At 42.9% G+C, this 18926-nt stretch overlaps 2 protein-coding genes across 3 annotated transcripts; both read left to right on the forward strand.

Annotated features, from left to right (window-relative positions):
• Positions 1 to 904: 904 nt before the first annotated feature.
• cratb (carnitine O-acetyltransferase b) lies at positions 905 to 10610 on the forward strand. The gene is made up of 15 exons (XM_086192608.1): positions 905 to 1253; positions 1620 to 1844; positions 2347 to 2465; positions 2915 to 2968; positions 4358 to 4523; positions 5138 to 5312; positions 6485 to 6575; positions 6945 to 7032; positions 7116 to 7216; positions 7407 to 7526; positions 7882 to 8004; positions 8875 to 9010; positions 9117 to 9179; positions 9260 to 9397; positions 9762 to 10610. Exons 1-15 carry the CDS (start codon positions 1203 to 1205, stop codon positions 9963 to 9965), a joined length of 1854 nt encoding a protein of 617 aa, XP_086048734.1. The 5' UTR covers positions 905 to 1202; the 3' UTR covers positions 9966 to 10610.
• A 558-nt stretch (positions 10611 to 11168) lies between these two features.
• On the forward strand, positions 11169 to 18263 carry ppt2b (palmitoyl-protein thioesterase 2b). Of its 2 annotated transcripts, none has more exons than XR_015111312.1 (8): positions 11169 to 11604; positions 12297 to 12450; positions 13182 to 13277; positions 13583 to 13690; positions 13933 to 14016; positions 14471 to 14555; positions 14984 to 15105; positions 15284 to 15386. XR_015111312.1 is itself a non-coding variant. In XM_086193984.1 (8 exons), exons 1-8 carry the CDS (start codon positions 11416 to 11418, stop codon positions 15425 to 15427), a joined length of 915 nt encoding a protein of 304 aa, XP_086050110.1. In that variant the 5' UTR covers positions 11169 to 11415; the 3' UTR covers positions 15428 to 18263. The 2 variants fall into 2 exon arrangements, 1 of the variants encoding a protein (XP_086050110.1); XM_086193984.1 differs by having other exon boundaries at positions 15051 to 15105; positions 15284 to 18263.
• Positions 18264 to 18926: the final 663 nt, after the last annotated feature.

Below are 18926 nucleotides of genomic sequence, written 5' to 3' on the forward strand. Positions count from 1 at the left end.
CTCAATGTTCTCCCTGTTCCTGTGTGGGTTCTCTCTGGTACTCCAGCTTCCTGCCACAGTCCAAAGACATCAAGAGGGGACGAGGCTGATTGATTCTCTAAATTGACTGTAGGTGTGACTGTGAGTGTGAATGGTTGTCTGTCTCTATGTTGGCCCTGCAATGGACTGGCAACCTGTCCAGGGTGAACCCCGCCTCTCGCCCGTAAATGCTGGGATAGGCTCCAGCACCCCCACGACCCTTAATGTGTAGGAATAAGTGGAAGATGACGATGGATGGATGGATCCTGCATATGTTGAAAATCTAAGTAAATATTAATAATTCTGTGAATCATCTTGAATTGTTAATTGAGTTTTAGTGAAGGATATTCCTCAGTGTTACAGAAACCAAATAAAGAATTTTTTCTGATTATTAAATTTCATGTGGTACAAAGATTTCTGGTATGAACATGGACGATTTAAAACAAAATTTTCAAAATAGATCTTCCAAAACCCGATTATTCCTTGTTGATATAATTCCATTATTATTATAGTTTTCTTTTTTAAATAAGACCCACAACCACATAAGGGAAATAATAGAGGCAAATTATACACTTTTTAAAAATGAAGTTCTTTATATTAGGCAACAGTTTCATGAGTCAAATGCAAACATACGATTCAGCGTAACTTCCAAAACAGGCTGCAATTAATATAAATACTAATATGAACCTCTGAATCTGTGAAAAACGATAAAACGATGGACTTCAAATGACCCCTGACGCCAGGGAAGTGGAAACGCAGCAGAGGTTCGGTTATCCTTTTGCAACAGCGACACTCCGTGGGTAGAAACGGTACTGCGTGTAGTTTCGAGGCTGGGCCACGCAGCTGTTTACGGAAACGTTTTTACGTCAACACGTGTGCGGGCTTGTAGCTCGAGAGAGTTCAGGTCGGTACGTGAACATTTGCATGTTCGCATTTCGGAGGGGGGGAAAACACGGAGGGGTTTTACTGGATTTGTGCTGTTTTCGAGCGGGGATCCATCGAGCGTTGAGGACGCTGATCGACATCCTAGATGGAGGAGAAGAAGGAGGGCTGAGCTCCACTTTGACGGTCTAACTGTCTGGAAACTGAGTCGAAGTGTTGAGAATATCTATGTGTTATATGTACTTTAGGTTGTTTTTAAAAAAAAAAATCAGACAGATGCTGCTTTGTTGATTTGAAGAAACATGATTTTGTGGAAAATTCAACCTGGATCCTGCAGGGCTTGGCTCTCTAGAGTAAGTTTGTTTTGTGTGCGTGCGTGTGTGTATGTGTGTGTGTGTGTGTGAGGGTGTGCGCGCGAGCGCTTGTCTGTGTTTAAAGTTAACTTTTGAATAGTGCAGGAGCCACACTGTTGACACACGGGCCTGCAGCGTCCCATGCAGCATATTATTACAGTAACTGCTGAGTAAGAAGTAGCTGGTCATGTTTCAGTTACACTATTCACACTTCCTATTTTCATGCACCCTGGTTCTTCACTAATTTTAGTGACATTTGATCAAACTTGCATGCAGGTTGTTGTGCTAACATGCAGAGTAACTTACACACTATAAATAACCCCAAAAATCCTCCAGAAACTCTCAGCTTTGTTACTCTCCTCCCAGGTTACATCCAGGCAGGAGCTGTCTGCCTCCACCTATGTACCCTCGCAGCCTGTGCCCCCTCTGGCTCAGACCCTGCAGGGCTACCTGAGGGGCCTGGAGCCCCTGCTGCCCCCAGAGGAACTCAGTCACACCCGCAAAATGGTGCAAGAGTTTGGCAGGCCGGGCGGACTGGGTGCGCAGCTGCAGGAGGGGCTGCAAAGGAGAGCCCGACACACCAAGAACTGGGTCTGTTTCTGCTCTGTCGCTGTGGGAAGTGTGGCAGGTGCTGGTGGCAGATTGGTAGTGAGCACTCACAGGGATATAACAGGACTGAAAAAAACACAATATTACCTGTACTTAAGCTCAGAACTGGAGGAACTTTACTTGTAGATGATTTTAGCACAGAAATACAACTTGCAAACATTTAGCAAACTTAATCCAGGCTGGAGAAGAGCTGAAACCAATGATGGATATTTTCAGATATATGTTTTTTTCAATTATTTTTGTAGCTCAATTATATGATAATAAATAACTTCAGGTTCTGGATTTTTTTGTGAGAAAACAAATCATTCACACTTCAGTTTTTGTGATAGTTGCTCCTTAAGATGGTCACAGGTTCAGGGATTCACATGTAGTTTTCTGCCTTAAAGTTTCTGACCTGCTGCTTGAATAATTAACGCAGTGTGAATGTGTGTGTGTGTGTGTGTGTGTGTGTGTGTGTGTGTGTGTGTGTGTTCGTCCTGTGTAGATCACAGACTGGTGGGTGCAGTGGGCCTACTTGGAGAGCCGACAGCCGCTGCCTGTGCACTCGAACCCGGCCATCTCTCTTCCCAGGAGAGATTACAACGACTGGCGAGGGCAGCTAGTGTGAGTCAACACAACACCACCGCTCACCAGCAGCCATAAGTAGCTTGGTCATAAACCTCTCACCCATTAATGAGATGAAGTGACACTTTCAGTTAAACATGGTTTTTGAAAGTGTGGAGGAAGCTGTTATACATGACACAGACTTGATAGTCACAAGCTCGAATATGAAAGCTTAAGGTTTGTTGTCTTGTGAACGTTGGAGTCGTCTGCGTCTAAAATGAACGAAAGTACCCTTTTTTTGTTTTTTGGTCACAAATCTGATCATGTATTATTTTTTTTACTTAACAGTTACAAAAAATGAGGTTTACGCATCGTGTGTGAATCTTAATGTTCGACACCTTGTGCTGATTTGCTGTTTTGCACTAGAAATACGCAGAACTCTCCGTCCTGTGTTGGTGTGATAAATCTTAGAAGACTGATGTGTCTGAATGTGTGTGTTTGTCTTCCAGCTTTGCATCCAAATTGATCGCAGCCGTAATCGATTTCAAGGCTAAAATCAACAAGTAAGTTCGACGCGTGCAAATGAGCTGGTGACGAATAGACTTTGCATGCAATTAACAAGAAATCCTTTTCAAAGATATGATAATATTCTGACTCACCTCAGTCAGATGTGGTTTTGTTTTGTTTTGAATGTCCAACTGTTATCTGCTGCAACATTCCAGCCATTTATTAACTATAAACCAGTCCCAGTCCTGAACTGTGGACAATCTCCTATAATCCTCCTATCATCCCTTAATCTGTGGCCTTAGAATCATATCCACTCAAGGCTATTTCTGTAAAGCAAACTTTAACCTGGCTGGCATCGCTACCGTATTTCTTGTAATCTGTGTCTGAATTTAATTGCCGACAGTATCAGAGCAACACCAACATAACGCTCGATCAGACGGGGTGGGGCGTCCTCCCCCGAGATACACCTGAGATTCTGAGATATCAGAGGCAAACAGACAGCAGCTGCGTTTACGACAGCAGGACATTTATGATGGAGGTGTTGTTTGATGGGGTGTCGTTTACTCCATCTTTCGCCCTCTAAAGTCACACACAGCAGCTCACATGCAAACAACGATCAAATGTATCAGTCCCAAAAAAGCTGAAGCAGTGTGACAAGTGGGCAGACATGTGAGTCCCAACGTGTTGCTCTGTGACTTCTGGGTGGCTAAAAGAGGTTAATATGTGAGTGTTTTCACACCTTGTGTTTGCTGCCCCCAAGTGGCCACAAATCGATTAAATATACTGCACATCACTGCAACTTGTCTCAACATGGGCAGGTATATTTATTCCTGCATTGTATATCCTCTGTTCTCCGTTTTAGTGGGAACTATTCAGCTTTTTTAACGGAACTGAATTTCTTTTTCGCAGCTCGTTACTTTGCCAGCTGTCCTTTTAATATAAAAAGCAGTAAAACAGATTTAGTGAAACATTATAAATCAAGGAAGTTTGATCAATAAAACCCAGGTGGAAAGTGTGTAACGTTTCTCTATGAAACAAGTGATTTATTCACTCATAAAACATGGATGGTGTCCGCTGGTTTTGAATTGTATGTGGTCCTTGTTTTGTCTCCTGCACACACACACACACACACACACACTCACACACACACACGCGTGCACAAGAACAAACATGGACATGCAGAGAAGATGACTTTGACATGGCTGTAAATAATGCGGGATATAAAACAGTCAAAATTGAAGGTCCGATAAAATGCGTTTAAGCGGGCATCACTTAACAAACATGAACTTTGTTTACAAGAAAACTCCACGGGGCACCTTAAGAGTGTAAGTAACATTCCTGCCCTCAAATATTTGCCTGTATTCCCATCATCCCATTGTTTCTTCCGTCATTTGACTCAAAATGAGGCTAATTCATATAAAATGTTTCCTCTGTCTCCCTGTTAGCGGCCAGCTGCCAGTCGAGTACATGCGTGGGAGGCCGCTCTGCATGGATCTCTACCCGCTCCTCTTCTCCTCCTGCAGGATCCCGGGTCCCAAACACGACTACATCGCTCACCACGGCCGCTCGCGACGCTCCCCAACACACATCACGGTGGTCAGGAACTACCAGGTTCGTTAAGAGCTGCCATGATGAGGCAGTTATCAAAAGACAACTTATTGCCAGCTTTTGATTATTGGTTGATCATTTCGCTGTTTTCTTGATGGCAAAAAAAAAAGGTTCACATCAAGTTTACCAGTGATTTGATGTTGCAGTCATGTCGGGTCTTGTTTGTAAGGACTTTTATCAGTCCTGTTATCTATTGGAGATTTAAAATAAAGCCTGGTAGGGTTGCAAATAATCTCATTATCATAACGGTCTCAAAATAATCTTAATATCAGACATTCAGGGACAAATGCCACGTGTCACAATTCGCCAAAGCCTGTTGTCAAATAGCTTTTGTCTGAAACTGAGATACTCGGCGTACTTGTCAGTGAAATAATCCTATTTTTGGAAACTTTCTTGGAGTTTTATGAGAGGAAGCTAGAAATGTAAAGCAAATGTCAGCATATGTGGTTGTTTATAGTGAATCAAGACGAGCCTGGTTGAGTAAATCACCACGAACATGCTCGCTGAGAAGACAACACACACTCTGCAACGAGCGTGAAAGAGTGCGTTCACCCGCTGACATTTACAACCTCACTTCACCTGTCAGAGATAAACGTGTGTCCTGCTGCTGCTGCCAGTTCTTCCAGCTGGAGGTGTTCAACAGCGACGGTTCCCGGATGACGGAGAGTCAGATCCACGGGCAGCTGTTGAGGATCAGGGCGCAGTCCTGGAAGACGGACAAGGAGCCGATGGGCATCCTGACCAGCGAGCACCGCCACACCTGGGGCCAGGCCTACAATCGCTTGCTGACAGGTAGGTCACATGCCAGTGACGCACTCCTGAACATTCAAAAGAAGAAAGGATGCCACATGAACCAAAAGAGGAAATTGAAAAATAAAGACGATTCAGTAATGTCTTACTGTTTACTTACTGTAAAAAGGTGAATTAATACCAATTATCGACATGTCTAAACGTCGCCGTGTTATTCGTGCATCTTGAATTTTGTTTACTGAAATTAGTTTTGATTGCAGCTTCAAGCCAAGTATCACAACCTCCTTTTGATTTTTTTAATGCAAAAGTTATAAAGTTTAAAGAATCTAATAAAAATGAATTGAATTGATATCATTTTTGTCGGTTCAGGGTCAGTTATTTTCCCGAGGACAGCATGTGACTGCTGCCGACTCTCCGATCCTGAAAGTCAGAGCGTCTTTGAACACAACACAGTGGAAGCATGTTTCTAATGGTTGACTCTTCGTGTTTGTCATCTACAACCTAAGAAAAAAACTCTGCATTTTTCAGATTTTGTCAGCTAAAAGTGAATACAAATCACCTCGGATGTGACTGAAGCAAAGATGCCTTTGAACTCAATCCGAACCACCTGCCATTCACTCAGAAATCTAAAGAGAAACCTCATCGATGAAATCTGAAATACCCATAGTTTTTTGACTAAGCAGCTCAGTTTTGTTGAACTTAGACTCGACGAAATGCTGGGACATGAAATAAAACTCATAAAACAGGATGATGACTAACTATGATGCAAACTGTAATGGATATGTGACACACAAAGACTAAAAAGAGTTGCCAAATCAACACTATGTTGTCGTCGTCACTGCTCTGACTAAAACATAGGTTAGGCTGGCTGTAAATCCCAAACAGACGCCTGCAAGTTGGTTCTTGCTCTCCAGTTCATGTACAGATCAAGACATTATTGTGGTATGTTTGCATTCAGAAAAATGGCCTGAAGTGTGTCGCATTTATATTTAACCATACTTAACCATGAGATGAGATGTGTGAATGTAGTCATCAACGAGTGATGACTCAGCGAGACCTCAACTAATGGTCTTCAACTCTTTTGACACGTTTGATATCAGGCTTGCAAAAGTATGACCTTGAATTTCATTTTGGAAACAAAGTTCAATTGGAAGCAATCCTTTTTTGGTTGTTGTTCAGTATTTTTCGGTCTCTTTCCACTTTGTGTGACTCAGATAAACTCAACAAGGAGTCAGTGCGGGCGATCGAGACGGGACTTTTCTCTTTGTGTCTGGACTCTCCGGTCATGAGGATATCAGATGAGAAGTATGTATTCACGACACACACACACACACACGATTACCCAACACATCAGGCAAACACAGAAATACCTGAGTGAGTGAGTGTGTGTGTGTGTGTGTGTGTGTGTGTGTGCGTGTGTGTGTGTGTGTGTGTGTGTGTGTGTGTGTGTGTGTGCGCGCGTGCGCTCAGAAATCATTGTGTCGTCTGTTGACATTTCCTCTTAGCCAATAGTTGTCACTTTGTTTACGTCTGTCACCAGTTGGTGTCTGAAAAATGTGACACTCATCATACGTTTTCATAACCCAGACGTACAGATGCACATTTATAGCATTCGTAACCTCTCAATCCTCTGTTATCCCTCTTATTTAGTTCTTTTTGCCTTTTGATTGACAGGTACGCCAGCCGTAAAGCAGCCCAGGTCCTGCACGGAGGCGGGACATTCTCCAACAGTGGCAACCGCTGGTTTGACAAGACCCTGCAGGTGAGATGCAGGGCGACACGAGTGTGACATATAAATGTTAGTTTGTTCTGACTGATGTCAGCTGGTTAACTTTGTCTGACTAGTTTGTGGTCGGCGAGGACGGCTCGTGGGGTCTTCTGTACGAACAAGCCACGGCTGAGGGTCCGCCCATAGCAACGCTGCTGGATCACATTCTGGAGTACTGGTGAGACGAAAAGGAGAGCATTGTGGTTATTGTGAAGCTTCCTGTTGTGGTTCGATACGTCAGTCAGTCTCTGCTTCTGATAGTTCTAGACTTCATCCGTCTCCATTCTCTCTGACAGGAGTTTGAACACCTGTTATTCTTCCCATCATGAATATTTATACGCTGCTAATCTGTGTTGTCTCAACTGCAGTAATAATCCAGACCCGAAGAGAGCGCCACTGATCCCTCTCCCGATGCCCAAGAAGCTTTACTTTCACATCGACCGAGAAATCAAGAGAGACATCGAGCACGCCAAGCAGAACCTGGACATGTAAGTTCTCCCACATTCTCACGAATTAGATATGGCGTTGCAGCAGTTCTAACAGTATGTTTACTTGAAGCAAAGCGGTGAGAATGTAAACACATTTATCTTCCTCTCTGTGTTAACGTAACCTTGACAACAGAAAGGTCTTTTTGAATCCCTCAGAGGTCATCGTCTTCATCCAGGACGCAAACATTCAGACTAAATCAGTCAGCTGTCAAGATCTAAATGAGACTTAATCCTTACATCCCCTACTGATGTGGAGGCTTTACATTATTGAAAAATGTATTTCTGTAAGAAATTGAGAAAAGGCTAGTTACTGTATCACTGCGTAATGATACTATTTCACAAAATGTTCCCTCAGACTGATCAACGACCTGGACGTGAACGTGTTCAACTTTAAGAAGTTTGGTAAAGATCTTCCCAAGAAGCACAAACTGAGTCCGAACGCCTTCATCCAGTTGGCGCTGCAGCTGGCCTACTACAGGTACTCCTGCTGTTGGTGTTTGCCTTAAAGCCAGATTATTTAGACATTTCTCAGCAGTGTTACGTTAAAACTGCATAGCCGAATTTCACCAAACGTAGTGGAGTGGAGTCATTTTAATCAAGAAGGAACCCCTGAAGTTTTGGGGCAAATCCGTCTAACATAGTGAAAATTAGCATTTTTTTTTTTTACATGAAGTTTGGCTGGGGCGGCCTCGGTGCAGCTCTCCGAGTGCTCTCTAGACCTTAGACCGTGACGCTAATATGATATTGTCTAAATAAGTGCACTTTTACATTCAAGGTTGTGATACAAGTTACATCTCTTACGCACAAATGTGGCTCAATAAGGACAACACACCGTGGTGAAAGATCGATAAGAGAGTGGCATCTTAATGGTTCGCGGGGTCAGACTATGAAATTGAACCGGCTCTCTAAAACTATTAAACAATCCCTTGTGCTCATTACGTTCGTGCCGCAGCTGCTTGTCACAACATTATGACCTCATTGCTCTTAACTGTCAAACACGGTGCTGCTTTACAGTTTGTTTTTAAGCTCTTACTCAGTGTTACAAATGCGGCGTTCCTTCCACTTCCTCCCTCATGGGTGTTCAGGATCATCCCAGGGAGTCGCTCTTCCCTCATTGTGTCTCCTCAGTTAGCGATTTTCAAGAAGTACGTTCACAAATGACAGAGCCAAAGAGGGATTGTGTCATTCCCTGTCACAGACACGGTGGTTTTCCCTTTGAATAAATGTTGTGATGATATATTCTCTTTTTTTGTTTCTGTTGTATGTGTCTCGTAAACACGACATTTGTAACCTGAAAATACGACTGAATTAAATCGCCGATTTGGTTTGTGTCGATTTGCGTTCGTAGAGTTCACAGTGAGGTGTGCCCCACTTGTGACATCGCCTCTCAGAGGATGTTTCGAGGAGGAAGGACAGAGTTCATCCGCTCGCCCACAAATCAGACACTCAGCTTCATAGTTGCCTTTGATGATCCGTCCGTCTCTGTGAGTTTTCACTTCCTCTGTGGGATTTATTTGTGTTGCCTCAGGTGGGTTTGTAGTGAGAACACTGCCAGCGGTGTGACTGTGTGTTTTTATTTTCCTGGTACAGCGGGAAGCAAAGCTGCAACTTTTAAGAGAAGCTATTGACGCTTACACAGCTCTGACTGATCAGGTACGTACAAGGAGAACCCAAACGGCTTCTCTTCTTCTGTTTAATTCATTCCCGCGCTCACCTTTTCACCTGCCCTCTAGGCTCTGAAAGGACACGGTATAGACCGCCACCTGCTGGGGCTGAAGCTGCAGGCCATCGAGGAGGGACGCAGTATTCCCAAAATCTTCATGGACACGGCGTACGGCCTGGCAACGCACTGGAAACTCCGAACTGGCCAGGTGCGTTTGTGTGCCTCTTAATTGGAGTTTTTATTTTATTTTATTCTATTTTTTTTATGATGCAAATTCTTAAAATTAATGGTGATGTTGTTTGCGTTGGGGAGAAAGAAAATCATCAATTTAATGCTCTCAAGAAATTAGTCACAAAATTGCTGAGCTTGAAATTCTGCAGCCTGTCAGGGTGCTCACTGTTCTTCGATGAAGGAAAAAAGCCTTAATAAATATCAACATGCAATCAATCAACCAAGCTTTGTAAACAAAAAACAACAACAAAAAAGTTCCATTTATCTACAGGTGGCAGCTTCTCTTAGATGATCTTGAGTGAAATCTAGATTTTAACATGTTACCTCTCTTTTCCCTTCAGGTGCCTGCAAACACAGACAGTGTGATGTGCTTCGGGCCTCTTGTTCCCGATGGTTACGCCATATGTTACAACCCGCAGGCCGACCACGTCCACTTTTCCATCACGGCCTTTAACTGCTGCGAGGAGACGCATGCAGAAACACTCGCTGTCACCCTGAAGGACACCTTGTGCCAGCTAGAGGAACTGCTGCAGCCTACTGTGTAGAGCTGCCCGAGGAGATGATCCCACTCTTCTGCACCGGGGGGGGGGGGTCTTTTTTTCTTTTTGCACAGAGATTACGTGGAAGTCTCGATTGTTTTTTTGATTGTTTGAGCAGCTGTTTCTCAGAGAGCACCGATGACTGAACCCAGTGACTCGGAGGTGCTTGTGATGCTTTTTTTTTTAACGCTTTGAATGAATCACTAAATTTCCTGCCTACTAGCTGAGCAAACAAGAGGTGCAGTTACAGCGTCGGATGCACTTGCGTGCGAATGCTATCTTCGTACGAGAGCAAAACCGATGCCGAAGCCTTCCTGACACTCCAGCATTAATCAAAACAAGCCAACGTGTTTAAACTGGTAGCACTCCTTTAACATGTCATAAGAAGACAAGTAGCCCTGTGCAAACCAAACACAGCTCATATTCTGTATTGCAACCACTGTAAATTGAGAAATGTCAACAGAAAGGGTCAATTTTGGAGGTTTGCATGTCAGCGTTTGAAAGGGACCAAAAGAGAGGACGCTTGTTTTGAACGGTGGAGGTCCCAAGTGGAAGTTGCTGCTGTTGATATGAATTTGTTGATGGTTTTGGCTGCCTTGCTCGGGTATGTTCTGCTCTTAACTGGCAGGACTGGTTAATAAAGTCTTTTGTCATGTGACTTGCCTCTTTGTGTGTGCAAATTGCTTGAGAGTACTTAAGTAGGGATGAAGACCCTGCAGATATCAGCTGCGAGGCTGAAGGGAAGGAACCTCCCTCAGGACCTGTTTTTGTATTATGCTGAAACACTCCCTGGTATGTTCATCTGACTAGATCTTTAGATTTTTTTGAACTTTTTAAAATTTACCACCAGAAAGAGTGGTGTGTCTATATATATAGAGAGAGAGAGAGAAATTTCTACTTAATTTAGCAACTTTGTTATTCATGCAGAGAAAAAAGTGCACATTAGCTTTAGCGAATCAACTAGCTAGACTTGGTTTTATTGTTATTGTTTATAATTTTGTTTCAATTTTTTTTTATTTTATTTTACTTTTTGTTTGCTTCACCTATTAGTCTCCTGTTTGACAGAAGATCCCTTAAAAGAGGTATTCCTCAACCTTTTCTATCGCGAAATTTTCAAGCTTTAGTGAGCGTACCGCTGATTGGACGAGCTGAGACCGGATACGACGCCACCAGTGGCTGTTTCACGTTTGGTTTAAAACCGGAACAAACATAGCACACCGCTGCAGCTGCCCGGCACCGAGCTGAGAGTATCATCAAACAGTGGACATAAAAGAAAAGGGACACGGGCTCATGTGGTCACCGGGTCATCTGTGACGCAGCTGCGGGGAAATGAAGCTAAAAATGAGATCGCAACATTAGCCAACATCAGGATTTTATATTTTTGTTTTACCGCGTTCCCATTTTATTTCTTGAACCTCTTCGGGTTTATCTAGTGTTTTTATTGTTTTGAGCGGTCATGAAGGGCTCAGTCTCTACCATCACAATCCGAAGCAGGAGGCGCAGCAGCGGGGCAGCCAGCCTCCTCTGGCCGTTCCTGGGTGCGTGCTTGTGGGCGGCGGCGGTCGGATACAAGCCGGTGATAATTGTTCACGGTTTGTTCGATAGTTCGGGGGATTTTAAAAACCTGCAGCGCTTCATTAACGAGGTGAGGGGAGAGAAACTGGTGCATTGTTGTCATTTGGGGTAGAAATAACATAAATAGAAATAATATGTTTGGAGGACTAAATGTACATAATGTACACAATAACACATGCAGGCCTCAAAGTCTATAATACCTCCTGTTATCTGCAGCAGTTAGCTGATAACACACGGCAACATGTGCAAATCTATATGTTACAGGAGTATTACAGAGGTAAAGTCAGAATCTTAAAGCAAGTTGGTTACTAGTTCTCCTGTGCACCCTTGGAAGTATAATCCAAGGAGATACATTAATGTACACATGTAATAGTTGAGTTGTAAAAGTGTAATTTGGTTTGTTGAACGAGTATCCACAAGTCCCCGGGGGTCAGATGTGTATTTACTGAACAAGCAAGGCAATCTGGATTTCTTTTCCTAAAATCTCTGCAACCCTCACAGAGTTTACAACTGCATTGAATCTAATGGAGTGGTTGATGAGGTAAATTCCTCATTTTTATACTTCTGGCAGATGGAGACGTTTCTGCAGGACAAAAAAGTGGACGTTCAGATTTCCCTCTGCTTATTCTGGGTTCTTGCCCTCTTACTAAAGAGCATTAGAGTATTATTGACAGTATTGTAAGCACATCTTGATCAGTCTGCAGCAAGATCAGCCCTGCTGTCTTCAGCCCTGCTAACGAGGTGAACCTTCTCTTCCTGCAGTCTCATCCTGGAACAAACGTGACCATCATTGACCTGTTCGACAGAAGCGCCAGCCTGCAGCCCATGTGGAAGCAGGTGGAAGGATTCAAGGCAGCTATTTACCCCATCATGCAGAACGCAGCCGACGGGGTTAACTTTATCTGCTACTCTCAAGGTGTGTGTGTGAATGCGCGCGCGCGCACACACGCGCGCTTGAAAATAGGAGCATAATTGTGGCATTCATTTAAGACCATAAAACAGTCTTGGTATGTTCTGTCGTGTTCTTATCACTGAACCTGAACTCGGAGTGACACAGTAAAACGGGAATCATTTACTTCTACATTTCAAAGCTGGCAGTTTACAATATCCTTTTATTCAGTTCATACATTTTTTATGCTTCTCTTCAGTCAGAGGCAGGAAATTCCCAGCCAGCATTTGGAATTCACCCTGCTCGAATGTCTCGGATGAGGAAACCTCTGGTGCAGGTTACTGGCCATTATAACTCTGCATCCCAATCCAGATTAATTTCTCATAAATTTTCCAGAAATTTACAGTTTGACTATAGCCAGGTCCAGATTTTTTTTACTTCCTCTTGGATAGTCAAATCTGACAGTAAACTTCTCTCTAAGCATCAAGGAAGCTCCTTTCATTTTGGTTCAACTGGAGGACTAAAAGCAGTAAAAACGACACATTTGTGTCGGTTACGTTCATATTTCTACACCTCTATGCTTCTACATTTTTATACTTGCACAGAAAATATACTTGTGGAATCGTTTCTAAAAGGACAAAGGTTTTTGTTTTTTGAAATCTTCGTCTTCGCCGAGCCGACGTCTAAGGCAGCTGCAGCTGCTCACAGACTCAGCTGTACATTCCTGACTAGTAACAGTATTGTTGCTGTTATTTCAGGTGGGCTGGTTTGCAGGGGAATCCTCTCAACTCTGCCTGATCACAACGTCCACTCCTTCATCTCTCTGTCCTCACCTCAGGCAGGACAATACGGAGGTGAGTTCCTCCACGGAAACACTACCTACCCAGCAGCCCTGGCAGATTTTAGTCATCGCTCTTCAGCATTTCACCAAAGCGTTTTTTGTTGTTGTTGTTGTTGTGTTTTTACTTGAGATAAACAAATAATGTAACCAGACCTGTGAACATTTGCTTGTTACAATGTATTGAATTAAAATCTACTTCTGCTTCTTTTGAGGTGTTTGATGTACTTTTCACGTTTCCCGTAATATAAGACACAAATTTGTTCTTGACTGGACTTCCCCCCTGAGCTTGTCTTTCACGCTGCTCTTGTTTCCTCTCAGACACAGACTACTTGAAGTACCTTTTCCCTCAGTTTGTCAAGTCCAACCTGTACCACCTCTGCTACACCGCGATAGGCCAGAGAATCTCCATCTGCAACTACTGGAACGGTGAGAATTGCTGCCTAGAATATTCTGCATTTGTTGTATCTGGTGGCGTTCAGTTATGTTCCTCTGCTGGTTAAATTTGAAAGTTGACTCTTTTTTTTAAGTTGTGCTACCTTTTTAAAAAGGAAAGTGATGTGCTCAGATTCTGGAACTGCCAAAATGCTTCATAAGCAAGTTTTTTGACGTACATCTTCTCCTCCTTCCCTCTTCTGCTCCTCCTCCTCCTCCTCCTCCTCCTCTTCCAGACCCCCACCACCAGGACCTGTACGTGAACAGCAGCGATTATTTAGCTCTGCTCAATAGCGAGAGACCGAATCCAAATTCAACAGGTCAGCAAATTCCTCAGGATGAAAATCCTCTATAAGTGAAATGTGTGTGACTGTCAGTGGTAGCACCTGTGTGACAAAACCGAGGGGAACGATCAGAGAAGTGTAAGAGGTTAATGTGACTGAGCCTGATCGGCGAACAACAACCTGCAAGTTGACTTACACTAAAAAAAACAAGACAAAACAAAAAAAATGCAAATAAAAGAACAAACGTGAAAACTTGCAACCAACAATGTGAAATCATCTTGTTCAGTGCCACAATAACATACGTATGTACTCAGCCTGGAGGCACTTCCACAAAAAAAGTTTTGAGTGTCATTTTTTCAGCGGGATGCAACCTGGAATTCCTCTTGTGTCATTTAAAAACGAAGGCGACGCTTCAGTCTGTCCTGTACTTGACGCTTATTTCATCTTCATAGGCAGCACACATTCACTGTCTTTCATGATTCCATCCCAGAGTGGAAGAAGAACTTCTTAAAAATCAACAAGCTGGTGTTGATCGGGGGACCGGATGATGGCGTCATCACTCCCTGGCAGTCCAGGTGAGTCCGTCCTCCATCTTTGTTCTGCGACTCTGCCTCCCCGCTGGCCGAGGAGGGGCGGTGAAGGAGTCTTTGGGCTTCGCTGTCCTCACACTGAGGAGGATATGAGCCTGAAGAGTCCTGCTCATGGCTGCGTGTTATCTGCTACTTTATCTCTTAGATCAGCAGTCAGCGACCTTTTTGTAATTCATGGTGATGAAACAGGAAGATCAACACTCTCATGTTTATACGATTTCACATAATCAGCAATATGTTTATTTTGTTTCTGGTGATTATTGGGTATTATTCTTTTTTTTTAATTTATCAACAAGCAAGATCATCTGCCTTGTCTCCCATAGTTTTTGTCACTGGGATTCAAACACGCAGGTTACAAGGCTTCAACACTTCTGCTGTTTTTCTTTTAATCATAGAAGTCTGTGTTTTTCCAGTGTCACACATTTTGCCTGTGGACGATCAGATGACTCTCATGTGACGCTCTCACATATTCTCTTTTAGTCAGTTTGGATTTTATGACGATAACGAGACCGTGGTTGACATGCAGCAACAAGATGTGAGTGCAAATCACACCACAGACACACGAACACGACAGTTTATTTATTTTCTCTTACGGTCCTGGGACTTTTTCCTTAAGTAACATTTAGTGAAATAAAGTGAAACTGAGTGTGACTGAGGCAATATGAGGTGGATAAACCCGTGCAAACATATTCCTTCCTCTTCATCTCACCCAGGTCTTCTTGAGAGACGTCTTCGGCCTGAAGACGCTGGCGGCTCGGGGGGATCTGATCTTGTGTTCTGTTCCCGGCGTGGAACACGTCTGGTGGCACTCGAACGAGACTGTTTTCCACATGTGTATTGAGAAGTGGCTGGTATAGAACACAAGATTTTTACAGCACACACACACACACACACACACACACACACTCATCTTCGACCCCACAGTGTGATAAGCTCTTGACTTCCACAGAGTATGAAAGAAACATTTGTGAGTCACTCCTCAGGAGGCGGTTAGTTAGACTTCCAAGACATCGAATGGCAATCTAGCTGTGTTGCCATGATTATGAGGTAATTTGACTTGTACATTTTCGTAATTGGGTTTTGTGTTTCTAAAGGGATCTTTTATCTTGTATTTGACATTTTAACTACCGGGTTTCTTGTCAGTTTGCACTTCAAATCACATGTTACTGCTGCTTGAAAATTCCAAAACTACTGTTTATGTGCTGATTTGTATCAGAAAAGACACAAGCTGTTAGGAGCATCAAAACTTCACATCTAGAAATGTGAAGTTGTAGGTTTAATAGAATTACAGGACTGAAAAGCAAAGGAGAATATTCTTCCCTTTTAAAGAGGCCATATAATGCTCGTTTTTAAGCTCATAATTTCGTGCTTTAATTGTCAAAAATCCTAATTTTTTCCTCATCCTGTCTATTTCTGCAGCATATGCAGTGTGTTCGCCTCGTTTGGTAAAACCTCGCCCCCTGAGAGCCAAGTGTGCTCTGATTGGACAGTTCATGCGGGCTTGTGCAAACTGCCCATCGCCCTACTTTGAACACTGATAGAACCACACACGTTAGAGCAAGAAGGCGATCAGCCTCAAAGCCCAGAGCGCTGATGAAGTTCCGTCGCCACACGTGTGGGACGAGGTACGTTGGCGTCGCAACATGCCGAAGCCAAGCGAAGTTAACTGAAAACATGGAAGAACTTACAGCTGCAAAGGGTTAAGTTGGGTCAAACACGGCAGGTGTCGATCCGTCCCAAATCAGCCTGGTGGAGTAAAACGCAAACAGGTTTCCAATTTCCTGGTGTGAGGACATTTCCATCAGAAATAAAGTTATTTTGCTGGATCACGGAACGATGAAAGAGCTTGAAGCAGCTCTGCGTATCACAGTGATGTAAAGAAGTCATGGAGGAAGAGGCTGGAGGCTTTCCAGGAGAGGATGACTCCCTTTGGTGTTCAACCTTCTAACCTCCCCTAACCTTTTACATGCGTCACGAATGATGTAGCACGCTAAAGCAAGGGGCCTCCAAATAGATTCAGCGGAGGCTCAGTGAATGCGAGTGGAAGAATATTACATTGTTTATTAGTTATCTAAAGGACATTAGAGCCATTGTAGTTAACGATGGCTGAAAAAGAAGATCGAAGTTTTGGAGAGTTTTATTGTTTGTCTCACTTTCCTGCACTCAGATACTGAAACAGACACCAGGACAGACCTGTTTTATGTATTTGCTGTAATCTGATTAAAATAAGGCAACCTTGGCTCAGTGGTTGGGTCACACCGGGCTCAAAACACATGCTCGTGATGCAATAGGCCTCAAGGCATCAAATGAGTGGCGCCTTATTCCAGGACCTGTCTCAGGTCTTGAAAAACCCTGCGTTAAGAAAAGGGGAAAAAGCAGAATATGGCCTCTTTAGTGAAGTGTAAGGATTTGGAGATCACTATAAAAAGTCTGAGGGTTATTCAAGACCAAAAATAAAAACAAAAACGTTCCAGCATGATTTATAATGCTGACATTTTGATAAAATGTAAAAAAAAAAAAAGCAAAAAAAACTAGACCCCAAGCTGTGGTAACCCTGATGACATCACCAGGTTTCTACTTCCCTCAGAACGTGTGATGAGATCCTCATGTGTTGTGAGTGTCCTTCATTTCTATGAAAATCTTAGTTTATTAGCTGAGAGCTACAGTATATCCATGTGTGTGTGTGTGTGGGCACACATACCTCAGAGAAACGCCACACAACACGCCAGTGCCTGAGCGACATCCTGTCATCTTGTCTACATGTACAGACTCACCGCCCTGCCCATCTCGAACGCAGTAATTTGTATCTTTTTGATCCTGCATTTTCCCATAATTCTCAGTGTGTTCATGCGATCATGAATAACTTGTGCATCCATGTTATTATTATTATTATTATTATTATTGGCAGCGGTAGTCGCTTTAGTAGATGAAGCCTTACATTGTTTTTCCCAACATGCCTCAGTGTTTTATGTCTCATACCGAAGTGCTAAGACACGCCGCCTCGAGTGACGGTGCTAAAAGTCGTGATGGAGGGGTGGAAGTAGAACAGTTGCAGAGCGGCAGTGTTTATATTTATGTTTACTCTCGTACGTGGAAACTTTACCTCCCATTGCATTTAGATATCTCAGGCTTTTGAGCAACATTTTATGCTTGTCTCACTGTTGTAAAAGGGATTGTTTCCTCTTACGGTAACTTTTTTGATATTGTCTGATGTTAACAAATCCCTTTCATACTTATAAAGGAAAAGGAAAACTCTAATGCGGATAACACAAGAGGTAAATAGCAATTTGAATGAGCAAAGTATGCATAGCACAATATTTTGCCTGGTGAGGGAAGATTAAATGTATAACTGCTATAAAGATGTTAATTATATTCAGTATTACTTTCATATTGTTGTATTCTTTGTTTCATGTATGCTTGTGTAAACTGACTGCCTAAAACATGGATTTAAGGGATGTATTTGTTTTTCTTGCTTTGAAAACTGTAAAAGTGGATACAGGCTTTTTAAAGACTCCAACGATTACAAAAACTTCTATTTTGACAGTATCCTATAATTTGTACAATGTGTGATCCACCATTAAAAGGTTTCATTGTCTATTCCTCAATAAAATAAGTGTGATACTGTTTTTTTTAATGTCATTCTTGTCCTGGAAGTTAGCCAACACACACCTGCCAACTCAAAACTGACTTCAACTTCCAATCCATCATCATCTTCCGCTTATTCCTACACATTAAGGGTCGCGGGGGGGCTGGAGCCTATCCCAGCATCAACGGGCGAGAGGCGGGGTTCACCCTGGACAGGTCGCCAGTCCATCGCAGGGCCAACATAGAGAGACGAATAACCATTCACACTCACAGTCACACCTACAGTCAATTTAGAGTATCAATCAGCCTCGTCCCCAATTGCATGTTTTTGGACTGTGGGAGGAAGCTGGAGTACCAGAGAGAACCCACGCAGACACGGGGAGAACATGCAAACTCCACACAGAAAGATCCCGTGCCTGAGCCGGGACTCAAACCCCAAACCTTCTTGCTGTGAGGCCACAGTGCTGACCACTGCACCACCGTGCAGCCTAACTTCCAATCAGAATGAAGGAATTGATTTTTTTTAGAGCTTCTCTTTATAGTCTAGTATCAGCCATTTTTTTGTTGTTGATCACAGATATGTATAGTATTAATGTATATTCCAATACAGAACAGTTGTTTTCCTTCATGTGTTTTCTTTTTATTTATACTCATTTGGTTGTTGTGTTTTGTCATTATTTTTAAACTGTTTATATGTATGTATAAATATGTACATGTTTATTTACATATATGTACATATGTGTATTTATGTATGTGTATGATTGTGCATAT

The sequence above is a fragment of the Aulostomus chinensis genome, chromosome 22, assembly GCF_037954235.1.
Source record: "Aulostomus chinensis isolate RoL2024-O1b breed Wild chromosome 22, RoL_Achi_v1.0, whole genome shotgun sequence".
Taxonomy (NCBI): Eukaryota; Metazoa; Chordata; class Actinopteri; order Syngnathiformes; family Aulostomidae; genus Aulostomus; species Aulostomus chinensis.